General features: G+C 31.1%; 1 protein-coding gene across 2 annotated transcripts in view; it reads left to right on the forward strand.

Moving 5' to 3' along the window:
- The first annotated feature begins 146 nt into the window (after positions 1 to 146).
- The window catches only part of muskelin (muskelin 1), a 67434-nt gene continuing 42046 nt past the window's right edge, over positions 147 to 25534 (forward strand). Inside the window, exons 1-9 of one of the 2 annotated variants that reach the window (XM_035368176.2) lie at positions 147 to 295; positions 4126 to 4195; positions 12246 to 12388; positions 12514 to 12602; positions 16318 to 16427; positions 23195 to 23332; positions 23560 to 23614; positions 24092 to 24169; positions 24268 to 24330. In XM_035368176.2, the coding sequence (XP_035224067.1) occupies positions 225 to 295; positions 4126 to 4195; positions 12246 to 12388; positions 12514 to 12602; positions 16318 to 16427; positions 23195 to 23332; positions 23560 to 23614; positions 24092 to 24169; positions 24268 to 24330 (817 nt within the window). In that variant the 5' untranslated portion in view covers positions 147 to 224. The remainder of the gene's footprint in view (positions 296 to 4125; positions 4196 to 12245; positions 12389 to 12513; positions 12603 to 16317; positions 16428 to 23194; positions 23333 to 23559; positions 23615 to 24091; positions 24170 to 24267; positions 24331 to 25534) is intronic. The other variant, XM_035368175.2, reaches the window with a different exon arrangement.

The raw sequence follows: 25534 nt of genomic DNA on the forward strand, positions 1-25534 counted from the left end.
GAACACAAAAGGGATAAATATATTCATAAAATTATTTTTAATTCTTCCGCAATAGATTAATATTTCTTTTATGGAATGTTTCAAGGAAAATAAAATTGAACTTGTGAATTGCTGTCTAAACAACAGGTATTTAAATGATATGAATGCAAATCAGGGTGTTGTGAAATGGACGAAACTTTTTATGAATTTCGTTTGATTGGCAACAGTTACAAACCAAAATAAAGATGGGTGAACAAACAATTTTAAAATATTGTATTCATAAATATTCCAGTCATTCTGCTACATTTGTCCCAGAGTAAGCTTTTATGTATTATTAAAATATTAGTTCTGATTAAGTGAGCTGTATTTGCTTTACTAAAACTGCTGAGATTTATATTTCTGTAGCAAAAGTTCCGTGTAATTAAATGGATAATTTTTTTGTCCATTTACTTACGTTATTAAATTGTTTAAAATGCTTGGATTTTTTTTTTTTTTTTGTTTTTTGTTTTTTTTTTTTTTTTTTTTGTGTGTGTGTGTGTTATAATTTTTTGAAATACTTCTGTCTGGATTTGTGGATCAATGCACCGAATCACTGTTCTGCACAAGTTAGTTCTTACTTAATTGACATTTTTATCATTTAACTGTTTTCCCGCCTAGTTAAGTTTTATTTCAGATAGTAGTTGTCTGGTATTATTTTTTTCGTAACTTCTCTTTTATAATATTATGTAAAAGTGCATTGCACCTGAAGTGTTACTCTGCGTATTTCTTGTGCATTTCTGTCAATAAATAAAGTAATAAAAACTGACCGATATGCTAATTATAAGAGCGTGTATGCGATGGAAAGAGTTTAAGCAAATACATACCGAAGTCAGAGCAGTGAAATCATAAATTCTTTTGAATTTATGGACGAATCTGTGAGAATAAAACTGGGTAATAATAAAGGTTTCCCAAACAAGTAGATTAATGTAAAAAGTTTATTTACTGTTAATCAGCATATTAAGCATATAGTGCACAAAGGAATGGGAAATTTATTATACCGTCAGTGTGTTTCTTGCTCCTGTTAGTAGCAAAGTCAAAAAGCTGTGCCTAAGGTTCATTACTCAGTGTTTTCTCCGCTTCTTTGCCAAATTCCTTATACATTCATCCATGATGGCATCAAGTTGCCCATCTTTGCGAAACAGAATGAGGGTATGAGTGGGTGGAAACAAAAAATGAGGGGAATCTTGGTGAGAGAGAACGTTTTCTTTGACCGCGGCTCTCTGTTGATATAATTATAGCCATCAAGCCATGAAGGTAAGTTAACTTCCTACTTCCATGCATCAAGCAGATGGGTGTGAGGGGTAAATGAATCGGACTGAATCAGACTCCTAAACGTAAAGTTGCTGGTTACAGTTCCCCCCCCCCCATTAGTGGATACTGTGGGAAGACAGTGTATAGGACGTGCTTGAGCAGTTTATCTCAGTATTTCACTCTTATTGTACTCGCTGTCACTTAAGGCACATTTAAGAACACAAATTTTCCTTCCTGGGAGCATAACTAACTGTAAGCATCGGTAACAATACACTAATTACAATGGCATAGCGAGAAATTTAGACGTTCCTAAACAAACTCTCCCAAATTTATTGCTTTTCTTAAAGGGAAAGGTTTCCTCATGTGAGTGAGGGGACTTTATACTTGAACGTCTCATGTTCTCATGAGTTCGTATTTCTAGGAAAATAGAGTATTGCAAGGTCTGCTTATTGTTAAACTAAAACGTTAGGAAGTCTAATTTTTTTTCCTTTAAATTGTGGTTCAGTTTTATAAAAAAAAGTACTGGAGCTCATCTTATTTAGGGCTCCGGTTAAAATTGTAATTTATCTTAAAAATTGAGAAGCCGGGCTCCAGCACAATTTAAGCACTGATTCTTAATATATTAATTTGATGGTCTTTTGATGAAAAATGTTCGAAAGTGACAGTTGCATTTCATAAGGTATATTATTTCAAATGTGATGATATGATATTAATCTGCTATAAACTGAATGCAATATCTTCATATATACAGTCAAAGGTCGTTAATTCGGACACCCATAATCCGGACCTCAAATCTACAAACTTTCTGCGCATGCGCATAGGCGTTTACGAGTGTGCGTAAGACCTTTACGGCTGCGAATATGCGTGTGCGCATGCACGTTTAATGTGTAATGGACAGTAAAAGCTAAGCTAAAATGATCTAATTCAGTTAATGTTGCAGATTGTGTTGTTCCTTGATCTTTGAATTAGATCTGGCTTATTATTTTTTGCAGATTGTTAGAGCAATTTTATAAAAGTAAGCTTAAACTTTCGATTATGTCAAATAGAATTTCCGATGTATATTTACTAATATGTAAAGGATCTACAAAGCAAAAGTATGTTTCGAAATCCGAAATCTGTTTATCAATTTCAGCCGCGGCGCGCTATGAATTGGAAATTGATCTGTCAGCACTATTCTTATCTTCAGGGCAGATGTTTGTATTTTATTTTGCTTATAATTCCTTACTAAATGTAGTATTTCATCCCGTCTTTGATACGATTTAAATCAAGTTCCTCATCATTATAATTCACTTCCGATAGTGAAGAAAGTGACACAGAGGTTATTGAAAACGAAAAAATTTCAATTGACAAATTAGTCGGTATTTTCAACAGATCAATTATAGGACTTGAACAGCGGAACTTTGTAACTAAACAAGAAATTATGTCTGTTTAATAGAATTAAAGAGAAAGTATTATCACATGAAACCAAGAAACTTATATTGAAAGAAATGTTTAATAAAGTAAACAAATAAATATTAAGCTTTTTCTTTTTGTAAATTTTTATACCCATTAGATCATAATTGTTCTTTATTTCATAAATTACGGTTTCATATTTTTAATTTTGTAATTTCTACATGCCATCTTACCAGATTTAAACTGATGATCTATAATCCGGAATCGCCAAAGTCCCGACGAGTCCGGATTAACGACTTTTGACTGTATATATGAAGGGGGACAATTACTCAAGTATTTTACCAATTTTACTACATAAATTGCTTTTCACTCAAAATTTGTATTAACGAAAATGCTTAATTCAGAATGAGTTCTTTGGTACTCTACTTTGGTTCTAAATACCTTCACTTCACGGAACTATTTGGCCTAACTTAATTTGCCAGTTTGGCATCACCATTATTACTTGAGTAAAAGACGAAACACCTTCGTATTTATTAATTATTGTTCATTGAACGGGAGTTGGTTTTTTCCCCTTAAAAAGTCAACTAATTTCCGATCATTAGCAATAATTACTTGCTTTTAATTTAATTTATTTTTCAAAGTTTGAAATTTTGTTATTCATGATTTAATTCAAGTCCCCGTAAAACATTTTTAACAATTTATATTCAAGTTACGTTAAATCAGTTTTCGGAATTAAACTTCCTACTTCTGGGTTCACTCTTTTTAGATACTTCTACTAAAATTAATATTGGGAGATAATATAATCAATAGTCCTTTAGTAAATATATATATATATATAACTGCTGCATTATTGTAATAAGACTGGGTTGTTATTGTATAGGATGACTTGGTGAAAGAAAGTTGAAACAGATTGGCGGTGATTCTCAGCATTATAATTTGAAGAAATTTCTATTGCGTAGTTAGAACGATGGATGCATAAACCAAAAAAACTTGCAGACATGGCCTAAATTCCACAAATAATTTTATTCTATGGTAATGCACATTATCACTGTGGGTGCACTATACACCCCCCCCCCCAATTTGGTAGATTACATCTTAAAGGACGAAAATTAGAAAAGTAAACTCTGTGTAGATAGTGGCAATCTCCAGTGATACTTCTGCTTTGAGGTGCAGACCGGATAATCCACTTTTATGTAGATAGTGGCAAGGTGACACAAGTGTCTAGAAGCAGAAGGGAAAGGCGAAGAAGAGAAAGTTGCGACATAATTAAGTTTTTATACCTTCCATTTCAGATCACATGACAGTTTAATGTATAGGTGTTGGGTTCAGATTTCATCGGTAAGTAAGAGGGCTATTAATTTATTATTTGAAAGATAGATATTAGATATTTTATATTTTACATATTAGATATTTTACATATATATGAAAAATTAAAGGTTTGTTTTCTTTTTACTTTACTTTTAGAAATATATTAACAGATGAACCAAAAGACGGTACATCTCGATGGTCATCAGAATCTAATAATCCTCCTCAGGTATTTGAAATGTTTTTTTTATTTACTTGAAGGTTATTTTGATTGAAAAGTAAAAGAGCCTTATCATCAATATATATTTCTTTCGGGAATGCAGGGTATTCCGAAAATATTGACCTCAGTTTTTATTCCTAAAATATAATCATAGACATATCATATAAATTACAAAATTACGTAAAAAAAAGTACAGAATTTTATGAAATTAATTACAATTTTCAGGGAATTATATTTAAATAAATACAAAATTTACATCTTTATATGGCTCCCATACAGAAAAATTCTCAATTAGCAAAATATGCCCCATACACAGATAAGCTCATGTACAGAATTTCAGCATTTAATCATAAAAATTTGCAAAATATGTTTAAACAAAGTTGGAAAGGGGTTGATCATAAATTAAAATGGAAATACTTACAGCTAGATTGCAGATGACGGGATGTGGAAATGTATCATAAGCATATAAAATATGGCTTGTATCTTTAATTTTATTTCAAATTTACAAAACTATGCTTATCAAACTCATATTCAGGCATAGAAAATGCCTGGATATGAGCCATTTATGTAATTTCATATCTCTGCAGTTTTTTTTTTTTTTTTTTTTTTTGATAAAATGCTGAAATTTTGTACATGACCTTATTAGTGTATGGGCCACATTTTTCCTATTGAGAATTTTTCTGCGTGGGGGCTGTATAAAAATGTAAATTTTGTGTTTCTTTAAATTTAATTCCTTGAAAGCTTTAATCGATTTCATAAAATTCTGTACCTTTTTTTCCATAACTTTGTAATTTATATTGTATGTCTACGATCACATTTAAGTAAAGCAGAGGTCAATGTTTTGGGGACACCCTGTATCTATCTATCTATATGTAATAAATACAAACTCAGACTTATTATTCAGAAACAGGAATTCTGAATAATGAGTCTGCTTCATATTCAGAAGCAGGAATTTTGATGTCGTAGTAGTGTTGATACATAATGACTAGGAAATTGGAGGCGAATGCTGATTAAATCTTCAGTTTTATTTTCAGCAACATGTTGCATCTACACACAAGTCGGCACATTAAATGTGCTGTTCTAAAGGGCTTACATTTTTGATAATTTTGTAGCAAGAAAGCAGAGCAGACAGACAGCAGCGTAGCTAGGCCAAAGCGTGGAAAACAAGTGCGTATGTTCAAGATGAAATCTTATTCAGACTGAGTTAGTTTTGGTTCTCAAAGCATTCTGATTGGACAGTTAATATTGCTCTAAAATTACTATTGGCTGATTGAGTTTAAGTTCCATTTACATCATCATAATTACGTAAGAATTATATGACATAGAATAGTCTCGAAATGATGCTGTGCAGAGAGGGATTACTATTTTTAGAATAGAGAAGAGAAATTTGTGTTGCTAATTTAATCGGCTGATCTTTACAATATGGTAACTGGTAGTTTGGCGACATTTTGGAGGCGATAAAGGTTACTACCTGGGACTTTGGTAATAATGTGAGCAGTACTCAGTTCCGATTACGCATTATTTTGTGTGAGGGAAATGAGAGATCATGTGATATTAATGGACGAATTATGGTTCTTTAATCGGAAAAGGGGGAAATCGGGAAAAAATCTGGAAATTTTGTATTTGCCTTTATTCTGTGTTGTGTGAAACAGTGGTTGTTAATTTTTGGATTCCATGGCCCTAACTGAAGTGAATTCGAAATGGGTATTTAGTGGGATTGAAAGGGGTAATAAGTGTTTCTTTAAGGTTGTGCGAGATAGAAGTAAAGATGTTTTATTAAGTTATTTATTTTACCTGGTACCTTGGTGTGAACTATAAATATGATTTTAAAGATCCTGAAACAGAAATAAGAAAAGTTTATCGGACACGTAATCAAGATTCTGAAGAAGAATAGATAAGTTAGTATTTTTAATTATTTGAGGATATTATTTTTATGCATTGTTCTAAATGTAAGGTGGAAGTAAAGTAATTTGCGTAAACGTGCATGGAAATAATTTAAATATTTGACACTAAGTATTTGTAACCATTTGTAATGAAGTAAAGGTATGAATTAGTTAGTGACGTTTGTAATATAATAGATAATGTAGAGGTAAAAGTTTTTGGATATTTTATTTATTTTATACGGGGAAATGTTCATATATGGAAAGGGTATGTACTTTTTCGCGATCAGGTAATTTCATATGTGTTCTTTTTACCGGGTTTAAAGATTCAGAAAATTGTTATGCATTTTCGTGAAATTTTTCTAATTTATGAGAAAAAAGCAGTGTACATGGATATAGTGAAGGGTGTGCGCAATGCCATTTTTGTGCAATTCTGGGATGTTTTTTTAAGTAAAAATAAGTCAACGTGTACATGGTTTAGTGATATTTTAATTAAATGATAGTTATTTTGTGAATTTTATGTTTGTAGGAATTTGGTATACGTTTAAGTTGAAGTAAACATGCATGGAAATAATTTAAATATTTTACACTAAGTATTTGTAATGCTTGCGGTATGAATTCGTTGGTGACGTGTATAATATAATAGATGATTTAGAGGTAAAAGTTTTTGGATATTTTATTTATTTTATATGTGGAAATGTTCATATTTGGAAAGGGTATAAACTTTTTCGCGATCAGGTAATTTCATATATGTTCTTTTTACCGGGTTTAAACATTCAGAAAATTGTCATGTATTTTCGTGAAATTTTTCTAATTTATGAGAAAAAAGCGGTGTACATGGATATAGTGAAGAGTGTGCACAATGCCATTTTTGTGTAATTCTGGGATGTTTTTTTAAGTAAAAAATAAGTCGGCATGTACATGGTTTATGTGTATGTGTTATTTTGAAAAACGCGTAAGGAGTATGGTATTGTGCACTTTTTCCCAATTTTGCAGTGACTATTAGTCAGGATTAAGCAGTTTTGTTAGATAAAATTTCTAGCATAAGTGTAATTCGGCTAGTAGATTGTTGGAAGAAGTGTTCAGTAGATAAAAAGAAAAGAAACATGTCTTTACTTCGTAAAGACAAAATGGTGGCGGGAAAAAAAAAATAGAGGGTTGCTGTAGGAGAGTTGGTCGCTAAATTTTCGCCAAAAAAACGCCAAGTTACCATAATGTAAAGATCAACCATTTAATCTTATATATTCTTAAATATATTCTTTTTTCTTACATATCCCCTCCCTTCAACAAGAAAGAGGGCGTAGCGACAGAGAAGCCTTTTTAAAGAGAAAGTGTTAATGCACTAGCAAATGAAAAAAAAAAAAAAAATCTGGATAGCAAAAGAGTACAATTACCAGATATCTGGTAATTGTACTCTTTTGCTCTAATTAATATCTAATTAGGCTCCTAATTCACAAAACAGTGTGCAATCAAGGGCATCCATCATATGAATATCTATCATGCACAGTTTTCAAAATTTCAAAGAAATTGGCTAATTAGTTAAGCAAATGAATTTTTGTTTCTTTTGCACTGTTGGAAATTTTCTGGGAAAGAAATTTTACATTTCTTTAAGATTAGATTAAAAGCAGTTGTTCCCTTTAGCAATTCTGCAATAAAATTATGTACTCCTGTAAAAATGTCTACTAGAAATTTTTCCATTGTAGGGAAAGAAACGCAGATATCTGTTTATTAAAAATGTTAAATGCATGTCCTCCTGTATTTTAATTTTTCAAGCGTAGCTTTCTCTTCAAATAAGCCTCGTGCTGCATTGCACGGGAATATAAAATAATTTAATTACAAATTCTACTAAAAATAGCTAAATAACTACAAAACCCGTAATAATATATATATTCCCCATATATTTTTCTTTGAAGCGTATATGCTGAATTTTGGAATTTGTTCTAGCATGGTGATTTGTGTATAAATGATAGGGATTGCATTTCATAAGTTTTGCCGTCTTTTCATACATTTTGTATAATTTTATGTACAAAGTATTAGAAAGAAAAAGGAACAAGTTTTCACTGGCATTAGTGTTGTTGATGTGTTTTCAATGGAAGATTTTTTGTTGCGTATATTAAGTGGTACTCTTCTATTATTGGGAGCAGATTCAGAAATACATCATATGTATACACATTTATATATAAGTATATGTGTGCATACACATATGACGTACATATATACATGCATAAATGAGCACATGCAACCATACATACATGAGAACATATATGCATACATATATTTCTGAATCTGGTCCATATAACAGAAGGTAATCAAAATGTTTCTGTTTGGAATGCATATGGCGGAAGAATAAATACAGAACAAAGTCTAGGATCTGGACTCGTCAGGACTTCAGCGATTCCAGATTTGGGATATTTCTGGATATTAAATCATCAGTTTAAATCTAGTACGATGACATGTAGAAACTATAAAATTTAAAATTTGAAATAGATTTATGAAATAATGAAGCATTTATGACCTAACAAGAATTAAAATTTACACGCAAAAAAAACTGAGTATTTATTTGCTTGTATTATTTATAATTAAACATTTCAGTAATACTAATGTATTATCACGCCATCCTTGTAGAAGTTGCCAAATTTTCCAAATGCGCCAAACTGTGGCAGCCAACTGTGTGTAGTGTATGCTAAACATTTTTTCACTTAAGCAGTGTCACCATTTTCTTATGCATTTGTTTTATTGTATTCAAACTTTTAACGGTTTTTATTGATAAACTGTGATATTTTTTGTTGTAAATTCGCTTTTAAATTTTGCACTTATGGGATTTCCCTACAATGGAAAAATTTCTAGTAGACATTTTTACAGGAGTACATAATTTTATTGCAGAATTGCTAAAGGGAACAACTGCTTTTAATCTAATCTTAAAGAAATGTAAAATTTCTTTCCCAGAAAATTTCCAACAGTGCAAAAGAAACAAAAATTCATTTGCTTAACTAATTAGCCAATTTCTTTGAAATTTTGAAAACTGTGCATGATAGATATTCATATGACGGATGCCCTTGATTGCACACTGTTTTGTGAATTAGGAGCCTAATTAGCAGGCTAATTGAAAATAACCTAATACAGTCAAAAGTCTTTAATCCGTACCTCAAAGCTACAAACTTTCTGCGCATGCGTAAGTGCATAATGCGTTTACGCATGTGCATAATATGTTTATGCATGCGCGTTTAATGTATAATGGACGGTATAAGCTAAGCTAAAATTATCTAATTATCTATTTCAGTTAATGTTGCAGATTGCGTTGTTCCTTAATCTTCGAATTGGATCCAGCTTATTATTTTTTGCAGATTGTTAGAGCAATTTTATAAAAGTAAGCTTGAACATTCGATTATGTCAAAAAGAATTTATGATTCTGGAGCTGCCAAAGGATCTACAAAGCGAAACCATGTTTTGATGTCCATCAAACAAAAAGTGGAATTGCTGCAAAAAATGGATAAAGTCATATCCATTGTTTCTCTAACCATTCCGAAATCTGTTTATCAATTTCACGCTGCTCTGCGGGGGGGGGGGGACGTCGCGGCACACATTGAACTGGAAGTTGATCTGTCAGCACTATCCTTATCTTCAGGGCCAATAGTTTTTATTTTATTCGGCTTATAATTCCGTACTAAATGTAGTATTTCATCTTGATGTACTCCGTCTTTGATATGATTTAAATCAAATTCCTCATCATTATAAATATCACAAATACATCAAACAGTTTTCTGGTTGCAATTTTCTAATTTTGACTATGCGTAATGTATCCTTTCGCATGCGCATGTTGAAAGAAATGTTTAATAAAGTAAACAAATAAATATTAAGCTTTTTTTGTAAATTTTGATACCCTTTAGATCGTAATTGCTCTTTATTTCATAAATTACGGTTTCATATTTTTAACTTTATAATCTCTGCCTGCCATCTTACCAGATTTAAATTGATGATCTATAATCCGTAAAAACCGATAATCTGTTATTGCCGAAGTCCCAACGAATCTGGATTAAAGACTTTTGACTGTACTTTTTTTCCTTCCCTCGCGAAGTCTTTGTTGACAGGCTGCGATTCCAAAGCCACGGGTGTTTGTGGGGGGGGGGGGTCAGCTGGTATCCGGTCCAGGGTTAGAATCATCAAGGCCATTCGCAAGACGCGAAATTAACGTAGTGGAGCATTTTAGTCATTATGCTAATTAATCGTCTAATTTGTCAATCCACTTAGAACCAAAACCATTCCTCATTTAAACATCTCGAAGCTGTAGGTTTCCAAATTTGGAGCCTATCGGATGATTGGTTCCCAAGATACGAGTTCTTAGTGCATTTTCGTGATTTTTAAATCTGATTAACTAAGCAACTTTAAGTACCCCAAATTAATAATTTTAGTAGCATAAAGCAGCATGCTTATTTGGGATATTGAGCTAAGTAATCATTCAATGCTTTTGTTAGTATCATTGTTTAAGCAATTAATTCTGTGTTATTACACAATTAATTACTGTGTCCTTTCTACGATAGTGCTGACTATTATTATACTTAATGCCATTTAAATGCATCAGTTAGTATCAATTTGTATTACCCATTAAGCAATTAGGGTCATTCAATGAGTATGTCAAATAGTATTATTCATTAAGCTCTAATTTACTTCTCAATGTGGTATGAATGTGTTAATTAGTATTAATTTGTATTATTCAATATCATTTATAAGTGTGCTATAACTGGCCGCATGGACATTTTCGTGATTTTCCGCATGTGTGACGGGTATGCAGTATCTGTGGATGCATGCCTGAATAAAGCGGGCACAGCCCGTGTAAAGTTGCTGAACACTGGTAGTTCCATCTAACTTTCGAATCCCAGCGAACGGGCTGGCTGTATGGGTGTTTACGGGATTATTCGCATGTGTAACATGTATCCAGTATCTTGTAGATGCATACGTGAATAAAGCAGACACAGCCCGGGTAAAGTCACTGAACACTAGTAGTTCTGTCCAACTTTCGAATCCCGGTGAACGGGCTGGCTGCATGGGTGTTTTCGTGATTTTCTGCATGTGTAATGTGTATCAAGCTGGCGGGCTTGTCTGCTCAGCTGGCAGGTCTGCCCGCTAGTCTCTACTTAAATTTTGTAAAGTGAGTTAATGTAAATGTCGGCTCTTAGTTTTAATTTGGCATCCATATCTGAAAAAAATCTTTTCTCCTTAAATTCCGGTATACATTCATGTAATTAGTGTGCCAAAATAAGGTAAATTTAGTTTAGTTTTTTTTTTTTTTTTTTTTTTACTTACGTATTAGCGCAACGAGGCCAAAATTTGCATAAATCGCCAAATTTGGCGACCCTACTTACGGCAACCCTATGTGTTACTATTATACTACTATTATATCGAACGAACGTACTTGTAAAAATTCTCATAAAATGAAACTGTATTTTGGAAAGCAAATCTTCTGGAAATGTAACGTCGAAGAGTGCAATCAACATTTGGAAGTGAGTTTACAGTAAGAACCAGAAATTGGTTTGAAGGTAGCCGAATTTCATTTGTGACAGCGGTGCGCTTCATTTATTGTTGATGTAAAGAGTTAACCTCAATTAAATTTTCTGCAGAAGAGATGGGAAGTGCTGACAAAACTGTTATAGATTGGAATAATTACATGCGGGAGATATATGCCCTTGAAATGGATGAAAAAGAAAGCAAGCAATTAGGTGGCAAAGGACTTATTGTGGAAATAGATGAAAGTTTATTTGTAAAAATGGCGTTAATCGTCTGTTAGTGGCGAAGACGGTTTTCAATCAGTGCTAAAAGCAATAGCCAAAAGATTTCCGCCGAAAAAATAATTCTGCAACTTATTCAAATTTGAAACCGGAAGGGTTTAATTGCTATTTTATATTTTAAAACAAAATAATATAAAAAACTGTATTAAAAATTATCTGTAATTAATAAATGTACATTTTCTTTCTATTCATACTTTTTTACTCAAACTTGCAAATCGTGCCAACCTGGTTGCGATAATACGTAAGTACCTTTTTATTTTAAAAATTCATATAGGAATACTATTTTGAAAAATAGTTGCTATTTTAATAGATAAAAGCTGCCATATTTTTTTCAATATTGTATGTTAAAATTTAAAAAGTTTATTATGTTGTTTTATTCTTCCTTTTCTTTTTCAGTTCCTAATTCTTAAATTATTCAACCCAGCTGTTGTTCAAGTTATCAGTTTTGGAAAATATGAAAAAAGTCATGTATGTAACATGAAAAAGTTTAAAGTGTATGGAGGCCTTTCTGATGACAGCATGATAGAATTGCTGTATAGGTAAGTCATATCTAAATACAAAAAGATGTATGTTATATATTTACATTTTGTGAAAATCTTTTGCTGACAAATTTTCTCTTGAAGTTCTTTGAAAAATTAATTCCAATTATTTTTGTTTTTCCCAGTGGTTTAAAGAATAACAACCAGACAGAGAGTTTTAACCTGAAACATACTGCTGGTGAAAATATGTTTGCTTGTCGTTATATTAAAATTGGTATGTTTAAGCTTTTTATAATATATTTTCTTTTGTGCTCATCTAGTCATCAATATTTTGGACTTAAATATTTAATTTTCTTAAGTATTTCAATGTATGTTATTTTCCTTGCTAAAGATTTACTTTTAAAAGCATTTTTTGAATTCCATTTACATACAATACTTTGAATATTTCATTTTCTGTATATTGTGATTTAATCTTCACATGCACTTTTTTTTTTTTTTTTTTTTTTTTTTTTTTTTTTTTTTTTTGTGTGTGTGTGTGTGGTTTTGGTATATTGCTGACATCTTCGTGTATCATCTTGAAAAGAAAATGATTCAGGAAATATCTGTCATGAGATCTTTTAGTTCCACTATCCATTTCACTTTTGAAATTGAGTTACATAGTTCCTTTCTTTTTCTTGATATTTTGAAACTATAGTATTATGCTAAATATTAATGTTTGTTTCTTGCAGTCTGCTTTTACACAGGAAATTCAGTTATTTAAAAATATTGTTCCTATTGAATAAATGTTTTATATTGTAAGGAAACACCATATTTTCTTGTCATGCTTTGACAGTCAGAAGATCTGTCATTTAAATCCCAGCAAGGATACATTTGATTTTATCATCTTCCCTTACTTAAGAAAACCCTAATGGTCTTTACAACTGATAAAGAATTTATTATTTTTTCTTGTTGCAGTAGATGGAAGTTTTTTTGATGAAATCTACAATTCAGTTAGTACTCTCAAGTTTTGTTGGAAGAATTCTTACTCTGTTGTCATTATATTTTGCTGTACAACTTGCACACACAAAAAAGAGGGCAGTTCTATTATCTCCCATTCTACTGGACCGATTGTCGAAATTTAACTTGGTTTCCATGTCTCAAAAGCACAACTTAGGATATATATTAGATTTATATATAGTATTATTGTTCTAACATAGGTATTTTGACACAAAATCTGACTTTTTCTGAAATAACATACCAATTTTTTCCATATTTCAGTTCTGCGACTCAAATTATGTCGAAGTGCCAAGTTTTGTAAAAATCTCAGCAGTTTTTAAAAAATTAGCTCGCAGAATTTTAGCTCCTCCATGTGAATTGAATTTGGTATATATTTATTAATATCGTTTTTTTTTATTAAACTTTTATTTGATTCTTCCTTTCACATTTAAAAATTTAGGTTCATTACAAATAAAATTTGCCCATTTTTTGTGATTTACTTTTAAATTTGTACTTTGAAATAATTTTCATAATTTTTTTTTTTTTTTTTTTTACTTTGAATTGTAACCTATAAAATTTTTACCATCGTAGATGTATTTCGAAGCATACCTGCAAAAATTTAGAGTTTTTTATTCAAAATTTGCAAAGATGTATGGGAATTTACATATTGGTACATTCTGAAATTTGGTTTAAGCAATAATGATGCCAAATGTGGCTCACACACTTTGTTAAAATTATTTGAACGTATGAACGATGACCTTTTTTCTGCTTGTGCACAATGGAAAATAAGTTGCTATAAATTAAGAAATTCACGATTCTTGGCACAAACTGAAAAGAAATGCGCCAAGATAAATTTTATAATTTATCCATAAATTTCTCACCAAAAATTAGAAAATTTAGCATCTAGGCATAATTGGAGTCATAGAACCAAAATATGGAAAACAATTGGTACATCATATCAGATCTGATTTGTGTCAAAATACCTGTGTTAGAACAATGCTATATGTAAATCTAATATATATTCAAAATCGTGCTTTCGAGACATGGGAAATGCAAGTTAAATTTTGACAACCAGTCCAGTAGAACACGAGATAAAAAAACTGTCCCTTTTTTCGTGTGTGTGCAAGGCATACATTGCAAAGACTTAGATGGTGTATTTAAATATTTAAAAAAAAAAAAGGGAGAAATTATTAAATCTTTAAAGTTTCACAAATCATGATATTTGCTTTGATACTGTATGCTTTTTAATGAAATTAAACTCATCTTACTTGGATTATTATAATCTCTGGTTGTATGTTCTATTGTACTGCAATTTATCCATTCTGTCTTTGAATGCAGCTGACAGTCTCATTTCACTAGTGAAATTCATATTGTAGTAACTAGAAAATATTATATTAATTGATAAATTACTAGTTCATTTACTTAATGGTAAGAGTAATATATTCATGCTGATTGCAGTTTTTCCTGAATTGGATTGAATATGAAAGTTTTTATATAAATTAGTCATTCTTAATTTTTTAGTTTTTGAGCATTTCTATTCAGTAGTGTATACTTTGACAGTTGCTTTGGTAATGAATAAATTAATTAATTATTACTGAACAAATAAGATATCTGCTGTAGAGAGGAATTTTTAATGAAAGCTAATTAAATATGACTATGTAATTTATAACTATGTAAATAATTACTGAAGTATTAATTAACCTGTCAAACTAGTTGTTTGAGTGAGGATGTCAAATCTGGTATAATACAGTTTTATTAGTTCTTTTTTGTCACTTGTAAGGTTTATCTGTAGCCAATCTTATTAAAATAAATATTTAAAAGGTTTTTGATGTTTTTAATTTTGGTATGTACTGTTTCCAAAGTAAAATTCTGGATTGAAGTATGTAAGTTCAGTAGACTCCCAATTAACCAGAGACGACATCCATGGGTAACCCAAAAACACAATGAATCTAACAGCAGTTTAAAAACAATGCAGGAAAGAAGAGTAGACCATATTATAATGAATAGAAAAATACCATTCGTAATTTATCTGCATTTTTTAGCAGTTTAGAGTACACTTATTTGGTTATGTAAATTAAATCTGCGTTCAAAACAAGACCACACCTTCAAAACAGAAGACAGTAGACAGTATTTTTGTTTATCTTACTATTGTATTTCAATAGGAGTCAATCAGAAACAGATGATTAATGGTTGTACACTTTATTTATTTTTACTGAATCATTTAACAATGTTTATATGTTCCAAATTATGTATATAATGTATTTCTCCTGCCTTCCAAACGTGCCTTCGTGGTGTAGTGGTTCTGCATGCTGGGCCGGTATTCCAGAGGTCCATGGTTCGATTCCCGATGAAGACAATTGCTCATTTTTTCATGTTTCTTGCTTTCAAAAATTACCTAATGTCTCTACAGTGGCGCCCGAACTAAAAGAGTGTTGGATGAGGATTTCCCACACCCAGGATTTGGTGATTGGGTCCCCTAAAAACCCCAGTTGCCTTTTAAAAAGGGGTATATAACGTATTTCTCCTGTCTTCCTAGTGTGTCTTCATGGTGTGGTGGTTCTGCACGCTGGGCCGGTATTCGAGAGGTCCGTGGTTCGATTCCCGGCAAAGGCGATTGCTCATTTTTCATCTTTCTAGCTTTAAAAAATTACTTAATTACTCTACGTGTATATGGATAGTTTTATAGGTTAAAACAATTCCATGACATCATTTGCTATAATTGCTGTTATGCCATGCATTTTCTTCTCCTTTTTCTATATCCAAAAGAAATTTTCCTTTATTCTGATGTTTTTTTAAATCAATCATTCAACAATAAACAAACTTAACTTTTTTCTAGATAAAACCTGATTGATCCTTCTTTAGTTAATTGGGAGTGTACTGCATTATTTGTAATATATAATTGAAATATTTATCTATTTAATAGACTTTAAAATGTTAATTACTATGGAAACTAATGTTTTCTAAAATGAAATTTAGTCATTTTCTTTCTATTATTATTTGCTGCTGTATTTTAGTTCCAATCCAGTCATGGGGCCCAAGCTTTAATTTTAGTATATGGCATGTCCAATTGAAAGGTATAGAAGACTGGAATATAGTGAAATCCTGTGTCAGTTGGTTTAGTTATGTAAGTAGTGAGACTATGTGATAATTTCTTTTAGCATAAGCAGCTTACATGAAATATTCTATGGTATTTGTTAGTTATACTGATCCAGGATGTACTGCAGATGCCATAAATTATGGTAAAAGACCCACAAATTTCTATCTGTCTGTTGCTAGAATCTACCTATTGCAGATTTGTTCTTAATCTTGAGCATGGGAAGTTTTCAAGTACAGAATTGCAGTACCAGAGATGATGAATTCAAAATCTGCCATAGCAGAGAACATTATGTGTTGCTCAATAAATTCTTGCCCCCCCCCTTTGAAGATATATTGCAAATGCTAGCTAAGCAGTATGTATCTGAAATAAGTCATAATAATCATTTTACTTGCATTGACAAAATAACCTTCACAGTGAAACCAAGTGGTAGTACTGTGTTCGTATTTTAAGGTAATTATGTATTTTCCCGTCAACAGCGAATTTGGGTGAAATTCTGCCTGTCGTTCTGGTCGAAGTTTTAAAGAACAGATCGCTCTTTATTTAACCCTCTCGGCGTTAAGGCCAGAAAATTCTATACAGAAGGTTGCCTTCCACATTCATTATACATGAAAATTTCTGCTAGCTTTTAATGTATCTGATATCAGTTTGGATGTATATTCAGGGGTGTTTGTGAACCCCAGAATTCTGGGGATTTTGAACTTCGATACCCGGAAATTCCAGGGATCGTCATTCAAAAGGAAGTAGGAATAATAATGAATTATTTATTTTGATCTGGGTAATTTTGTTTGCTTTGAAAGCAGAAAACGCAAACTCTTATTGCATTTGTGGTGAAAACATTTCCTTTCTTTCTCCAAAGGCAGTGATAATGCGTGAAAAGGGGGAACAAAGTTCTTTTTTGTTCTTTCCTTATTGCGAGTTATGACTCATTCCCCCGGTTCTCGGACATTCTCTTCTGGATTCTTTTCGGCAAGTAGGCGCGGCAGAAAAAAAAAGGGAGAGACTTCGTTTGACTAGATGTGCGATCACGTGACTCTGGGTTCAAAGGTCTTATTTCTCCTGGCCAATAAGTAGAGAAGGGGGATTTTTCGCCATATTAGCTATTTGTATTGATCGCTTCTCAACTTTTTTTTCTCCACTGTGTAAAATTTTCGTTTCGTTTATTGAAATATTTTTTTATTTATGTACACAAGAGAATTTCATTATGAAATTTCTCGATATAAATAGTGATATTATACAATTAGAAGAAGGTGTCCGGAATGCATTTAGGTGGAATTGGATTGAATGGAGAGATGGTAATAAGGATACCATCGGCACAAGGTGCAAGAAAATAAATGTTGCTGGACAAGCATATTGTGTTTTTTGAAACTCACTGCTGAAGTATGGTGGGGAAGGATTCAAGGCTTTCGCAAATCATTCTAAAACTGTGACGCACATAAAATATTCAAAGTGCATTAGACATTCAATGACTTTAAGTAATTATGCTAATTCAAAAAATACTGATGACTTACTGGAGACTGATGCTCAGCCATTGGATATAGTGACAAGAAAAGCACGCCAAGAGGTATTAATAACTTCGTTTCTCGCCGAGAATTCTCATTCTTACAATGTAGCTCCCAATTTAATTTAACTCTGCAAACAATTGACCCGCGATCAGATGGCACTAAACTCGTTGGAAATGTCCAGGACTACTGCATGTTATAAGATGAAATATGGGCTCGCAAAAACTATTAAGGAAAATATCATTAAAACTTTAAAGGAGACTCCATTTTCTCTAAATTTGGATGAAAGTACTAGCAATGCTCAAGAAAGTATACTGGCAATATTGGTGCAGTTTTATGACAACAATTAAAATGAAGTTGTAGTTCATCATTTTGCATCTCTAAAGATGGAATCTTGCAATTCAGAAGCTGTTTTTAAAGCAGTTGTTAATACTATTGAAGATAATAATATTCCATGGGCAAACTTAATTAGTGTATTAATGGACTCATGTAACACCATGCGTGGAAAAAAAAGGTTGTTGAAACCATACTACGATCAAACAAAGCACCCCACTTATTAGATATTGATGGTGACACATGTCACACAGCTAATAACTGTGCAAAAAAATTTGCTTCATGTTTTGATAGATACTTAGAAGATTTGTTTGATAACATCTATTTTGATATGAAAAGCTGCAGTAAAAGAGAAAATTTTTTCAAAATCTGTGAATCCCTTGCCATTAAAATACTTAAGCCCTTGAAGAGACCAGACCATAGGTGGGTGTACATTTTATGTGTTTTAGAAAGAATTAAAGATCTGTGGGATGCTCTTATTGCATTTTACTTTCACTACTTGAATAAAACTGATAAAGGGGATTATTTTTCTTATGTTGAAACTGTATACAATAAAAGAAATATTTCTGCAGCTCAGAAAAAAATTGTTGAAGGGGTGTATTCTTGCTTGCATTCCCAACAACTCACAAAGGATGCTTTAGCTCGGAAAAAAAGAATACTAAATGGGTTATTTGTTATGCAAAACAAAACTTTATTGCATATGGCTTTATATTCAGCAGTATTACCAGAGTTCAACACATATATTAAATTATTTGAAACAAAAAAAACCTATGCTTTATTTAATTCATTCCAGTATTTATAAATTGATGGCAAAATTTTTCTCTTTTTTTATGAAGCCAGAAAATATAGAGTGCACATCTTTTAATGATTTATTAAAGGTTGATGTCACAAATCCAGAATTCCTTCTACCTAGCAAAGTAATATTTACTGGTGCAGAAGCTTCCACTCTCCTGAAGAAATTATCAAAAAATCATCCAATAGCAAAAGAATTCCAAATTTCTGTGATGAAAGCTTATACTAATACAGCACAGCATATGAAACAGAAATTACCCCTTAAAAATTCATATCTAATTAGTTTTACAGCATTAAATCCAGAGCTAAGAGGTAAAACCAATACAATATTAGCTTTTGAAAAATTATCATCTTTTATGTCCCATATTTTTTTAGTGATAATGAAAAGTGAAAAGTCAAAGCTGAAATAAGGTTATACCAGAGTGATTTTGATATCACCAAAGAAATGCTCTACACATCTGATGAAAGTGGAAATCAAGTCAAGTGTATAATTGATAAATATTGGTCTAAAGTTTCTAATTTAAAATATGATTTCACAAATGATTATAAGTATCCTACATTGGCTAAATTGGTCAAAGCCTGCCTTAGCTGCTTCCATGGCCCATTAGTGGAAAGTGCATTCAACTTAATGGATACACTTGTCACTGACTATAGAACCTCTCTTCAGATTGATTCCCTAGATGCAGTGCAGACTATTAAATATGATTTAATGGCTTCTAAAGAAACCTCATGTGAAAAATATGGCTCCAAAAATCCAATGACTGATCCAATTCACAAAGATCTCTTACTGAATATGAACAGAAGTTGGAAAATATCAAGAGGACTTAAAAACATGTATTTCAGATGAGTCACCTATAAAAGTCTCTGAAAAACCTTCTACATTAGCAGAAAAGCAAACTGCTTCTACCTCTGCATGTGCAGTTCTCGAGGAAATTTCTTCAACTGTAAATGAGGAAAATAAAAGTCAACCTTCCTGCAATTATGAAGTTCACCACAAAAGAAAGACAAGCCCACAAACATCAGAAAATAAAAAAAAAAGCAGCAGAAATTAGATAATTTTTTTAAAAGAATTAATTCAGGTAATTTAAAATATTTACATAAAATGTAGTAGTTTATATGTTTGAAAATTTATGGTTATTAATTTTGCAAAAAAAGTAATTCATTGAACTTTTATAATTAGGTCATTCAATACTTCATAATTGTAATTTTTCATTTCTCTCCCCCCCCCCTTCTCGAAACTCCAAAATGTCGGTAGTAAGTCCATAAAAGTTTCAGGGGATTTTTTGGGGTCCCACAAACACCCCTGTATATTGGAAGAAAAGGAATCAAGGTACAAAATGAAAGAGTCATTTTTTAATTAAAATCAAGAAAATATCACTTATTCATGACATTTTGACGAACTCTGAAATTTCAAGGCTAAACCCGTAATGCTCAGAGGGTTAATTAGATAATCTGTATATATGAGTTACAGTACAGAGTATAAAAAATTTAAATAAATATAAACTCGGGCTTTGAGATTATCTGACTGTCAAACTCCTTAAAACTTGTTCCAGTCATTCCAGTAGCAAATAATCCCTTATGCTATTTAAAATAACTTTAAACAATCACTTTCTTTGCAAATTTGATACAAAATAAATTTGTATAAATAAGAATTGGATTGTTTTTTTACTGTGCCATATTGCTGAACCCCAGTATCTTAACGTTTTGAGTATGCACATCAGTATAATTAATTAGCTCTATAACTCTGAAAATACTGCACTGCTTACTTTTCTCTGTAAAATACAGGTAAAATTTTTTAATCATTTCTTTAAAATGTAAAAGAAAAATAGAGCAGTTAATTTTTATCCTTCTTTTACAAAAACTAACCTGGCTTATAGAGGATTGGGTTTCTATAAAACCAAAAGTAAGATCTTATGAATGTGTTATGACATCCATTAATGGCCCTAAATCGCACTATTTGATGTCATTATGGTTGACGGAAAAATGCATGAATACCTGTTTTAACCCTTTTGGCCTTAATGGGCACATACGTCCCAGAGATTAGATTTCATGGCCTATTGAGAAAATAAAGCCCACTTTTAAATGGGTTTGTTTTTAAGTTTGCAGGGTTTTTAAGGAAGTGGGGAACAAATATGTGACTAGAAAAAACCTGGCAACACTTTTAAATTGCAGATGACGCACTTATGTTTTTGAGCACGCTGATTACTTAAGTTTCAGTTTGTCTATTTTTTTTTTTTTTTTAAATTTTACAGCAAATGCAAATACTTAAAGCATGCTTAGTATTAAATAGTTCTTAATGTTCTTATTAAGTAATAATTTAACTTTTTTAATGTCAGATTTAAGAAATTTTGTATAAATTCTTTTTGCGGGATATATTGTCTCAATTGTATTTAACAGTGGGTTAATATGTCCCATCAGTGATCAAATTACCACATGCTGATATATTATGTTTATGAAACATATATGAAAATTTTTGTTGTATATGAACTGGTGCATGTGGCAGAGTTTACATTTTGTAATATTCCCATTATATATCACCACAAATTTTAGTTTTGTTTTCTGAGAAAAGGTAATATCCCAGACAATCAGGACAAATAGTCCCGATTGTCTGGGACATATTTGCTCCCTATGATTTTTAATATTTGTCTAGGACAACAATGATGATGGGCGATCTAGTCCTGATTGCCTGTCATCATCATTGACAATATGATTGGGACATATTGTCCCAGGAGATTTCCGGGAAATGGAAAAAATTAAAAACTTTAAACTCATATTACACCTCTTTTAGTATGTCAGCATTAAATGAAACTTCTTTTCATAGTTAAATTTTACTCCTGCAAAAGTCGGGTTGAAAGGGTTAAATGTGTTCATAAATCATTATTACACTATAAGTTTGTCATATTTTTTCAGTAGCGAAATAAATGGAATGCTAGCATATAAAATAAAGAGATGTTTCAGTTTTGCTTTCCGTGCTTTGTTTATGTGCAATCTGTGAAGTATTGAGCATATTTTAAAATGTTATTTGTTTTTAATTTAACATAAACATTTATTTTATCCAAAAACTGTTCTCCCTTTTTAACTAATAATGTTTTATTCTGCTCTGCTGCATGTACGCTCATATTTTGAAAGCATTTAGTAGATTCTACTGATGTTGAATTTGTACTGTGGTTTAAAATAAATACAGTACAAAATCCAATTGTCAGTTCTTTGTTTTTTCTGGAGTTCATAAATTCCTGGATTTTAAATCTAGTAAAATGATCTGTAGATGTAAGAACATTGGGGCTTCTTTTATTGTTTACATGGGACAGATGAAAGAGTACCAAACATCAAAAATTAGTGAGGGGCAAAATTTTTTTAATTTAGAAGAGGGACTGAGCAGCAAATATTTTAGATTTAGGGAAGTACCAAATAGCAGAATGTAGGGCCTAAAGAGATTGCATTGGGCAGCAAAATATGTAGTACCGGCACTGCCCACAACCACTCAAGATCTGAAAGTGCGATATCTAAGAAGTCAATCAAAACATTTTTATTGACTATGGGGGAGCTTCCTAGCCAGCAAGTGTTTGAAAGTAACATACAAGAATCTCATGTAAATGGAAGAAAAATTGAATTTACAGTATACCAGCTTGGTTTTGTTGAGTATTATATTCTATATTCCTAGATTTTATAAGTGGGGTGAGAAGATATTTTTTTATTTTATCTATTTATTTATTTATTGGCTGGTGGCCCAAAAATCCAGATTTCCGACTTCGTACTGTATTTCTCATGGTTTATCAGTTTGGTAAGTTTTTTTACACACATTCAAAATAGGATCATGGAACAATATCTTTAAAAGGTGTTTTTTTTTGCACATTTATCATCTTGTGGTTTGTACAAAAGGCTGATGATTAAAAAATCTCTAGATTTGTTGAATGTAATACTTCTGTAAGACTTTTTACTCACTGCCTATGACTATCATTGAAATGACATACTATTTTCCTGTCTTCCAACATATGGACTAACCTAACTGTATTCGAATTCAGTTGTTAAAGTTAAGTGAAAAATTGTCTTCTTAGCTTTTTTTAACTATTATTATTATTATTTATTAGAGCATAAAATATCTATTTCTGTTTTGTAATTGTAGTATTTGTGTTAATTTTCATGTTGTACAAATAGTTGTTTTATATTCAGTATAGGGAGAGGGAAGCTATTCGCTTATGTTTGAAACATTTCCGGCAGCATAACTATACTGAAGCTTTTGAATCCTTACAAAAAAGAACTCGTGTTCAGTTAGAAGATGCTTTATTGACGAAACTTCATCAGTGCTTGGTTAAGTGTCTTTTCTTTTTTGTAATATTTTTTAAAAAAAGGTTATATATTATTTCATTTATTTTATATTTAAATAGCTTTGTGAACTACTTTGTAACTATATTTTTTATGAAACAGCTATTTAAGTAGCTAAATGGCTTGAACTATGTTTTAAACCTAACACAACTTATGAATATTTTCTGTAATATTATTGATATTGTAATAGAGAATTTTATTTGTTTTTGTAGGTTATTGATGGAGATTACATTTCAGCAGAAAAGTTATTGATAGTTGCAGCTGAAGGTTTGTATTCTGTCATTTAAACTAAAGTTTGTTGAATATTATTTTATTTCAGTTAAGATATCGATTTTCTGTCATGTTGAATTCAACATGTGTGCTAATTCGGAATGTTTTCATGGTGCTGTTGATTGTAATTATTATGCTTGAGTTTTTCTTTTATTATTTTTTGACTTGTAATTCTATTGCACATAGGAAAAATCTTTTTCAGCCACCAGTAATCTAGCATTGTATGAACTCCATGTTTAGCCTGTTAGCCACGCAAATTTGAAATTCAGAGTTCTTCACAAAATAGGTTTTATTTGTGAAACTTATAAGGCTTCAATTGAATTGATGAATCAAGTTGTTAATGCTATCAAAATTTTTAAGAAGTGTACTGATTTTTTAATTATAGCTTAGTTTTATAAAAATGCAGTTCTAATTATGTTGTTTTGTTATTACTTCTGTCTTGAATATAAGCATGTGTATTAATATTTGTTTTAGAGGGATATCTAGACCATTATCTAATACAGCAGACACCAAAACCGAAATGGGTTCCTCTGATACCATCAAAAAGTTCAGGTATGATAAAATGATGAAACATTACCTGAATTCCAAAATTTTATTAAAAATTTTCTTTTATATTTATTCTGGTTTTTTAATAAATAATTTTATTTTAGAAAATACCAGCAGTAGACCTGGAATGAGAGGTGGTCATCAAATGTGTATTGATGTTTATTCTGGTAACTGTTGATTCTCATTAATTTTTTTAATGTAAATCAATATATCCGGATTTATTTTTAAATGTAATCTGTATATAGTATAATAAATATAAAAACAAGAATGCATCCCATTATTATGTACTTGCACATAACTGTAACTGTGTTGTGTAAATAAATATGATAAATATTGTGTCTGTAATATCTGAATCCATAAAAAATTATCTATCTTTTGTCATTACTAATACACAATATTTTTAATAATAATAATTTTTTACAGTGTATGCATGTGTGTTATAAAAAATGAGCCCCTTTATTGCAGTAATTATGTGCAACTGTAGGAGTTTGTTGTATAAATAAGTTTGATAAATATTGTTTCTGTGGTATCTGAGTTTTTAAAAATTGGTATTTAACTATCTAACATATATAATGCTTTTGGTCTACCTCAAAAATAAATAATGACATAAAGAGCTAGTGTATGTCATGCAAAAAATTTGTAGTTATAAAAAAAATGTAGTATGCTTAGTAGTATATTAACGTATTGAGATATACTTGAAGAAAAAAAATTGTCTCATTAATTTGATATTTTCCTGGTATGAAGCCTGTCTGTGTAAGCTGCACCTTTGATATTTATACAACTCTAATTTTTTCTTTAAAATTCAAGTTTTTTATTGCAGCCTTGTATGTACCTGCACTCAAAATTTGGAAAATGTTGAATGTAAGCACTCTAAAGCTTACGATTTGAATTTAAATAAGTAGTGTTTTTAAGCAGTCTGAAATTTTGTTTTGATTTTATTCCAATATTTTCTCCTCTTTTCTGTATCTCTTTCATCAACTTGATAAAAAAAATATTAGAAAATTTCTAGAATATTTTTACTATTAGTTTCATATTCAAAAATTTCTGCAATTCTGGAAAATAATAGCACCATGCTATAAGCATGTGAAGACTATTTCCTAATTAAGGAGGGGGAAAATGAAAGGATATAATTGATCTTCATATGTTGAGTTCGATTTTCTGCAGTTCAAATTTTAATTACTAGCTCGAAGGAGCATTAGACCCTAAGGGTTATTAGTTTCAAAATGCTGTTTTGCATTGTTTCACTTTCTGCTTTGGCTCACTTTTCAAACTGTTGCCACCAAATATTATTGCCATGTATTATATTTAAAGAAATTAAATAATGAAGGATCTGCATGAATGTTTCTTGCATTATGAAAAAAACAGCTGTAC

Source organism: Stegodyphus dumicola, chromosome 1 (genome assembly GCF_044657685.1).
Source record: "Stegodyphus dumicola isolate Sdum_Otavi_A_Nest chromosome 1, ASM4465768v1".
Taxonomy (NCBI): Eukaryota; Metazoa; Arthropoda; class Arachnida; order Araneae; family Eresidae; genus Stegodyphus; species Stegodyphus dumicola.